Source organism: Pituophis catenifer, unplaced genomic scaffold (genome assembly GCF_029215685.1).
Source record: "Pituophis catenifer annectens isolate HBS135680 unplaced genomic scaffold, rPitCat1.0.hap2 SCAF_3, whole genome shotgun sequence".
NCBI lineage: Eukaryota > Metazoa > Chordata > Lepidosauria > Squamata > Colubridae > Pituophis > Pituophis catenifer.
This window is the reverse complement of record NW_027256883.1, coordinates 177,160,622-177,170,197: the sequence shown is the minus strand read 5'-3', so window position 1 is coordinate 177,170,197 and position 9,576 is coordinate 177,160,622. Positions and strand designations below refer to the sequence as shown.

Genomic DNA, 9,576 nt, shown 5'->3' with positions numbered 1-9,576 from the left:
AATTCTAAAGAATTGTCACATGACCATCAAACCACGCCCACAAAATAAGCCACGCCCACAGAACCAGTAGTAAAAATTTTTAGAACCCACCCCTGCCTGTGATGGCAAACCTATGGTACACGTGCCAGAGATGGCACGCAGGGCCCTTTCTGATGGCACGCAAGCCATCACCCCAGTTCAGCTCCACTGCGCATGAAAGCGCATCCTCCGCTGCCCAGCTGGTCTTCGGGTCTCTGCTGCGCATACATGGGGGCTGCACGTGCATGCAGGGGGCTGCACATACATTGCATTTTGGTGGTTCGGGCATGCGCATTCGTGCGCACCCATGCACTTTGGTCATTCATTCCGGAAAAGATTAACCATCACTGTTCTAGAGTCTCAACATTCTTTTTACATTGTGGAAACCAAAATAGAATGCAGTATTCCAAGTGTGGTCCTACCAAGGCAATATAGACTGGCATTAAAACTTCATGTGAGCTTGATGCTATGCCTCTATTAATGAAGCCTAGGACTGCATTGGCAGCTGCAGCACACTGCTGGCTCATATTTAAGTGATTGTCCACTGGGACTCCAAGACCCCTCTCACAATTACTACAATTGAGTCAGATACTACCTGTACTATATCTGTGCATTTGGTTTTTCTTGCCTAAATGTAGAACCTTACTTTTTCACCATTTAATTTCATTTTGTTAGGTAATTCTAGTTATGCTACAAGTTCAAGGCAACCACTTACAAGCCCAGATGTTCAAACATGGAGCACAAGTAATGCAGGCTATGCAATTGTTCAGAAGACTTCCCACCTCACAATTAGATCATGACAAACCAAAAAAGTTAATTGTTTATTCCTTTATTGGATAAAGTATATTACAACAGACATATTATACATGCTGTACAAAATATACATTCTGATTACGTGAGAAAATATAAATAGTTACAAGGAAAGAACAGCTATAAGAAAACATTGATTTGCACTGCCCTGGATATTTACAGCTATAATTACTTTGGCATTGGAACATGTATCAGTAATTTTCTTCCCTGCAAACTGCAAAAAAAAAAAAAAAAAAAAAAAAAAACCCTTTTAAAAAGCACACAAAAGTGAAGTGTTTCAAAATTGCCTAAATTCTAATCCCAGACACAATTCCTCATAGATTTTGCTTTCAACATTGGAAAAAGTATTTGCTTGCTAAGAAGTCATCTCCCCAAAACATAGCTTAAGAGAAGCTATATAATGTTTAAATTCTTTGCTCTACAATTTACTTTTAGACATCCTTGTGCTCATAAATATCCTCAATACTTTATTCATTCCAGATTTCCAGTCTGATTGCTGAATCCTTCCTAGCCCCAAAGCTGTATGAATTGTTTTACATAAAGTTATGCAGGGAGTCCTTGTATATACAAAGATGAAATGAAGTTCTGGTCTTACATACTTTTCCAGCTTTGGCATCTCAGATTCTCCACAAGCTGTCTCAATTTCCCATAACCTGTTTTCATCACTTAGTGAAGGAAAATTATCTCAAGTGCTAACTTCACATTAGGTAAAAATAGAAATGCTTTAACTATCTGGTAGGTGTGCACCCTGAAGAAGATGCAAAACCAGCAACAAGAAATTTTAACGCATAACTTTCTGTTGAATTATTTTAGCACCCATCAACTTTTTATTCAGATTACAAAAAACAATTCTTGCTTCCTCTCCGAGACACAAAACATGGTTTTAGTGCAGCCTGACTCTTATCCCTCTCAGTGTACCTATATTTTAAAGGGTTTTTAACTGGAACCTTTCTCTTACATAATTCTAAAACTCAACACTTAAAATGATAATAAAGTGCCTCTGTTATCTGGTTAACAGAATGCTTACGCATTTCATCACCTTCCTGGCCATTCTGTACATTCAATGTCTCCCTTTTTACTGCTAAAGTTCAGGTATGGTTCTTACAGACAATAAGGCAGCAAGCATGAAAATTGTAGCTGCGAGCAAGATTAATCAAAAGCTAATTTTTTTGTGGTTCAGTACTTTGAAGCAAACATCTTGGATAAAAGAAGATGATTATTTTGTGCCCTAAAAAGCTGAGCTTTATCTACTTGCTGACAATAATCTGCCTTGACTTTTGTATTTTCAGCACTGCTACAGATCTCAGACAAGAGATCCCTGTAAGATTTGGGACACTGATTTTATGAAGAAATAAACAATATGTAAGTTGGCACTTTCCACTGGTACAAAAACCAAAAGAGCAAGCAACCACTACTTAATGAGTTCATTCTTTCATAGCTTAGTTACCTGGCTGGCTACTTTTTGTAAGTGGGACAAGCCCATTGGGATTCTTAAGTTACAAAGGAATTTTACACAGGAATTTTACTGCTTCCAGCCAGAAATTCTGGCCTTATATAATAAGAGTCTTAACAAAAACACTAAAATTCCAGCTAGTAAAAAGAGGCCTTTTCCAGTTAAATATTACTCATGAACTTAGTACATATTATTTCCATTAATGGGGATATAGTCACTGATTGATTCATTTATTAAACAATAAACTAACATACAAATAAAGCAAATAAAACCCAGTGCAATATAGCAATAGCAATAGCACTTAGACTTGTATACTGCTTCATAGTGCTTTACAGCCTTTTCTAAGGTGTTTACAGAGTCAATATATTGCCCCCAACAATATGGGTCCTCATTTTACTGATCTTGGAAGAATGGAAGGCTAACTGAACCTTGAGCCGGTGAGAAATGAACTGCTGACAGTTGGCAGTCAGCAGACGTAGCCTGCAAAACTGCATTCTAACCATTGCGCCACCACAACTCAAAACACCAAAAGCTCTCCGGAAAAGCTCAGCCTTCAGTTTTTTTCTAGAAGGCAGCAATTTTGAAGACAAATGAACTATATTTGCCTCAATAACTTTTCATGCCAACATTTTACTATAGAATCATTCAAATGGTTTACAAAACATCTTTTACTGAACTCTGAAAAAAGATACTGCATGAAAACCAGACTGTGGCTAATTTGCAAATTAGACTACAATCCTATTACTTACTTGAGAGTAAACCTACTGCACTTAATGGGACTTAAATCTGAATAAATATGTATGGGATTATATTGATAGCTATTATTTTTCCTACATTTTGTTGAAATACAAGTATTTGCCATAGCTGATACAGAGTTTATGAGATGTCTTTTAGCTGCAATCCAGAACTCTGAATTATTATAGCAGGAAAAATTAGCAAGCAGAGTATCTCAAGAATAGCAGATTAGCAAGAATATTATCTCAGTATAAAAAGGAATCTGTAGACTATTGAGGTATACCAGTGATGGCTAATCTTTTTAGCACTGAGTGCCCAAAGCACATGCACATGCGACCCCCCCACCTGTGCCCCGTGCATGCGCGGCAAAGACCCAAAAGCCAGCTGGCCGGCAGGAGGCGCGCACGCATGCACAGCAGAGCTGAGTTGGGATGATGGCTCGCGTGCCCGCAGAGAGGCTCGTGCCATAGGTTCGCCATCACGGGTCTATACCCTTTGTTATTCTGACATGATCTTCCTTTACTAGCTGTTCCACTGTTACAATTATAGTGTTGTATAACATTTCATTTTGATGTACAAAACGTGTCAAATTCCTCCCAGTCCTGTTGTGTCAAAGGTTTCTTCTATACAGTATTTCTCAATCTTGGCAACTTGGACTTCAATTCCCAGAATTCCTCAGCCAGCTTTGGGGAATATGGGGAAGCCAGCATAGCTGGCTGGGGAATCCTGGGAGTTGAAATTCACTCATCTTAAAGTTGCCAAGATTGAGAAACACTGTTCTTTGACTAACCATTGATGTTCAACTCATTTAATTCTTCACATCTTACACACTCATTGTTTAATTTCTCAGCTATGGGTGTGAACAGAGGTAATCAGTTTAACTTTTCTAAGCTTGAAAAAAGTAAAATCATTTCAGCATCCATTAAATTTTAAAAATGACTTCACATTAAAATAGTTCAGATATCCAATAATACATCAACTTAACCATCGCTCACATCATATATATCTTTTCCTGTATTAAAAACCAAGGGTGATTCACAAGAAATTATCCTTATACACAATTTTCCATTCATCAATTACTGCCCATACATAAAACTAGAAAGTGGAAGTGCCACCAAAGAATGAAAGTCTCCAGTTAATGGCACATCATTTGATAACTCCAATCATGGAGTGCAAAAAAAAATTAATTATGAACCATCCCATCTGCATCATTCTTAGTAAACATTAATTTCTGATTTCTGGGAAAACAAGTCAGAGAAGTCAGAATGATGTGATATTTGGCATAATTTTTTTAAAAAACTTACATTTCAGTCTCTCATCTCTATTAGTGTATACAAAATATTTATATTATGTGTATATATTTACATCTGAATACTTCAGAGAGAGAAAAAGTAAATAGAGTTTGTGATTGGACATACTGAGTTCCCCTAGTTGTCAGATGGATAAAAAAAACACAAAACAAAGCAAAGTTTCGTATTGATGAATACCAAGGAATCTTGCTAAGTGGCTCTTTTAAAGTTATTTTTTTTTCAGCAGGAAAGATAGCATACGTGAACCATTCTTGGGAATGTTTCCAAGACAACAGACACTTTTTAATCACACTTCCACCACTGTGTTGCATCTTCTTTTTTTCACCATCTGTTTAAGACTAAGCTTTAATATATGCTACTTATTGGAAAATAGCAGAAGGAAGTGAGTTTGCCCTCCAGCATGTAGTCAGTGGTCTGTTCCATTAAAGCCTCTGTTGGAAGCATGAAACTTTTTTTGCCATGAGTCAAAATATGAGGTAGCAAAAATACTAACAAATGCTTCAAGCTGCTAATGTTTCTTATTTCATTTTTATGTAGCTTCACGATGTTCTTGCACGTCCTGAGTCCTGTTAAAATCAAAGTTGTATTGATGTAATCTGTGATGAAGCCTAGGAGGAATAATCTGCTCTGGCTCTTTCTCTGAGATGCCTTCATTTCGCAGAACCTCTGGCACCTCATGGGTCTTAGATGGAGATGAACAATGAGGGTGTAACAACCCCAGATCATTATTGATACCCCATAAAGACTGTTGAAAAAGATCTGTGGAAGGAAAAGTTAGAAATTTGAATCTGTAAACAACCTCAGCACTAAGATTCTCAACAAACCCCAATTTCATCTATAACAATACATTGAAATCATATATTCACTATTTTTCTATGTTTAGGGATAACTTTGTACATTTTATAAAAAGCTATATATTCAGATATATCTACAAAAACATAAGCTAACCAAAGTGTATTCCAAATTAATACACTTCTTAAGAAGCACATTTATCTAACAATATTTATAGAACAATCTTGGCTTCAGTGTTATTAAGGTAACTTTACTAGACCTTTTTTAGTCAAATTTCTATTTTATTTCTTGCAATAAATGCTACAAGGCACATTTGGAAGGTATTGTGTAATTCTCATTCTTATTCACATGTGAGTTTACACTGTGGGATAGTCCCAGTTTGAAAACTGGAGCTTAATCTTTTTTAATTGGGAGGGGGCAGATTCAATTATTTATTTATTTATTTATTTATTAGATTTTTATACCGCCCCCTCTCCCGAAGGACTCGGGGCGGTGCACAGCCAAAGTTAAAAAACATACAATATAAACAATTAAAATACGTTTAAAACAGAATTAAATCTAAAATGGCTCCCCAATTTAAAATGCCTTACCCATACCCCTATAAAAAAGACGAATTTAAAATTTAAAAATTTAAAATTTCCACATTTAAAAAGGGGGAAGATTTAGGCCAGGCCAGCTTGATAAAATAGAAAAGTCTTAAGCGCGCGGCGGAAGGTGCGCAGATCCGGGATCCTACGTATCTCCGGGGGGAGCTCGTTCCAAATCGTAGGTGCCCCCACAGAGAAGGCTCTCCCCCTAGGGGCCGACAGCCGACATTGTTTGGCCGACGGCACCCGGAGGAGCCCCTCTCTATGGGAGCGTACTGGCCGGTGGGAGGCTATTGGTGGTAGCAGGCGGTCCCGTAAATAACCAGGTCCTAAGCCATGGAGCGCTTTAAAGGTGATAACCAGAACCTTGAAGCGCACTCGGAAGACCACCGGGAGCCAGTGCAGCTCGCGCAGGAGAGGTGTCACATGGGAACTCCATGTCGCTCCCATCACCACCCGCGCGGCCGCACTCTGCGCCAGTTGGAGCCTCCGAGTGCACCTCAAGGGGAGCCCCATGTAGAGAGCGTTGCAGTAATCCAGACGAGAAGTAACGAGGGCATGGGTGACTGTGTGTAGGGATGAGCTAATGATATTAATTTCTGATTGATCTAGGCATAAAAAATATTGAAAGAATATCTCAGGTTGTCTAAAACTATGGAGTAGCAACATATTAAATTAAAATATCTTTTAACTTCCCTATTTGGTATTTTTTTTAAAGGATGAATGGTATTTGCAAGAAAGTCGGACAAAAAAATGGAATATATCAGATTTAAAAATGAATTATTTAAGCTTTATGAGCTTAACATGAAAACAACCCAAAATTTTCATGTTTATTGACTTCAGAAAACGTTTTAAAAGGTATGGCCATTGACTTCATTATGTTGGAAAGTAAAATTATGGAAAGGACACATATGTTTTCCTATTTTGCTTAATATCCATTGTTAATATGATTTTAGGAAATAACAAGATGGTTATTAAGTGATTTTAAATTATATATCAACTATTTCAAATACATTATATGTAGAACAATGGAGTTATCAACTATGGGGTACAACCAAAAATATTTACTCTTTTACAATGGCAGGATAGAACCATCCTAGATTTACAATCTTGGATTGATGAAATGTATTCATTGACTTCTTATGAACTGGCTCTCTAGAGAGATAATGGAAAACTAATTAATATTGTTCCGTATGGTCATAGTTAAATGTTACGTTTAAAAGCAGTTGTCTTCTGTATAGATACATATATTATGTTTTTACCTTTTTCATTGTTTTCTTTTTGTATCTTTTTTGTTTCTTTTTATACAGGAAATAAATAAATAAATAAAAATATACTTATGGAAATATGAAAGACAATGTTTAAATAACTTATACTTTTGGCTTCATAAATAAATTACATGTAGATATATTTTGAATAATGGATCTTGGAGATTGGAGATCAACAATAAGAGTACAATCTGAGAGCCACTTAGATCTAGTGGTTAAGGCAACAAGCTAGGAATTGGGAGACCATGAATTCGAGTTCCACCTTAAGCATGAAAACCAGTTGGGTGATTTCAGGCCAATAACTCCCTTAACTAAACCCATCTCACAGCTTTCTTGTAGCAAGAAGAGGGAGGGAGTACTAGATATGTTCAATGCCTTGAATTATTTATAAAAATAATAAAGGGGAGATAAAAATAAATAAAAAACAAAATTCTGATAAAGGCAGATTCACAGTGTGTATTTTGCAATGTAGCTATTAAGTATTTTGCAAGAGCCAATTCATTATTCAGGTGAAAATGAAATCATTTAAATTTCAACCAAAAAAAGCAGGGCGGGGGGCACTTACCACTGCCACAGGACTGAGAACATGGTTTCCTCTCATGTAGCCTGTCTTGAGTGCTAACAAACACAGCCCTATCTTGGCCATCTGAAAGGCTATTAATAGTTGTGGTTTCATGCTGAGGGCATCCAGGATAGGGCTCTTTAGACATCTGTACCATTAGGCTGGACAGTGATTGATCCAGTGGATCATCTTCAGTGTTGTATGTATAAGGACAGTACTCCCTGTTTCGGGAATAGATATTGGCATTGTCGTAACAATCTGAGCAGATCACCAATGGCTCTGTGCCACCTAATGAAAAAATAACAATGACAAGTTGGAAAACTCTGGCATGATCGCTTCCACTAGGAAAACAAGTGACAAACACTTTACTATCTATGGGAAAACCTTTGAGGATATGGAGTTTTGCAAACAAAAGCCAGAAGAAATAGAATCATACATTTGGAAGGGACTTCAGATGTAATTTAGTCCAATAATTCAACCCCTGCTCGGTGCAGGAGCGGCTTGCTCATAATGAGCATTTAACGAGTCTAACAGCAGGAGGGTTGGGGAGGGAGGAGAACCCAATTCCAGCATTCTCTCTGTCATCTGAATTAAAAGGGGGAACTAGTAAGCCCTTGTCAATTTATTCCAGGTCTTGCCCTCAGGCTTAAGAGATGCTTTCTCCCAGCACTTGGCTTTATAGGTGCTATTAGGAGAGCTTCAATTAGTTAAAAGTAGGATTGGATGTTAGTCCAAGAAAACTGGAAGGCACAACTTGGAAATAAGAGGGGAGAGAAGGAATTGTTTCTCTACCTACTCTCTCCCATTTCGTGACTGTAAGGAATTGGTTCTGGGTTTGCTTGCTTCTTTGCTGGACTTGTTCATACAAATGCAATTTTCCCTTCTCTGCCTCTTCTCCCTCTAGCCTTCTTTTTCACCAAACAATCCTAGGTTCCTGATTTTAAATCATTTCTATGACAGTATTTTTTTTTAAAAAAGAAAGTGCATATACAAAGAAAAAAACCCCAACCAATGGACTCATTTTTTAAAAGCTTCGTTCTGTCATTAATCCTGCAGCGATGACGAAATGATTGTGGAGGGTAGAGCAAATGATATCTAAGTTGATGAAAGGAGTGCATCAATAAAGAAAACATTTTCACACCTGACACCCAATGGGTTCGCCTACCCGTGTTGCAAACTCAGAAGTAGCCCTCAACTAACATCCATTCATTTAGTGACTATTTGAAGTTACAACAGCACTGAAAAAAGATACCGTTTTTCACACGTTTTATAAACGTTGCAGCATCCCCATGGTCATGTGATCAAAATTTGAATGCTTGGCAACTGATTCATATTTATGATAACTGCAGTGTCCCGGGATCATGTGATTCCCTTTTGCAACTTTCTTACAAGCAAAGTCAATGGAGAAGCCAGATTCACTTAACAACCGTCTTAGTATCTTAACTGCAGTGAGTCAGTTAACAACTGTGGTAAGCAAGGTCACAAAATGGGGCAAAATTCATTTAACTATAGGTAGTCAAGGACTACTTATAGTATGTGCTACATAAGAGATTAATTATGTATTTAATCTTGCTTTGATCAATTGTAACTCAGTTCACATTCTTTGAAAAATTTCAACAATCAAGCATTTGGTGGGTCACAGTAAATTGGCTGTGGAAAATAATCTAATTTTTGCTTAAGAATAAGACACATAGGACTTACCATCTGGGCCTTTGTGTAGGTAACTACTGGAGGGAGGCATAAGTTGCTGATTGCTTCCTGCCTCAGAATTACTGTAGCCTTCCTGTGGCTCTGACAGAGTCCCTTGAGAAGATAAGTAGCTAGGAATATCAGGAGGCAAATTTACCTCTTCTGAAAAAGGGGGAAAAATCCAATAGTTAACCATTATATTTTCAATATGGCATTAGACTATCTAGCAACTAGGTATCTATTATTATGGCTAGAAGAATAAAATTTCTTGAAAGCATTTTCATTTATTTTTTTTCTAATGCTAATTTACTTCCATTTATTAAACTATAAAAAATTAATAGTTTTCATACTT

General features: G+C 37.2%; 1 protein-coding gene across 1 annotated transcript in view; it reads right to left on the bottom strand.

Moving 5' to 3' along the window:
* Nucleotides 1–831: 831 nt before the first annotated feature.
* LRIG2 (leucine rich repeats and immunoglobulin like domains 2) overlaps nt 832–9,576 on the bottom strand; it is a 28,647-nt gene continuing 19,902 nt past the window's right edge. The window contains exons 14-16 of the mRNA XM_070941575.1: nt 9,237–9,386; nt 7,539–7,823; nt 832–5,085 (exon numbers count right to left, since the gene is read on the bottom strand). Of these exons, the coding sequence (XP_070797676.1) occupies nt 4,856–5,085; nt 7,539–7,823; nt 9,237–9,386 (665 nt within the window). The 3' untranslated portion in view covers nt 832–4,855. The remainder of the gene's footprint in view (nt 5,086–7,538; nt 7,824–9,236; nt 9,387–9,576) is intronic.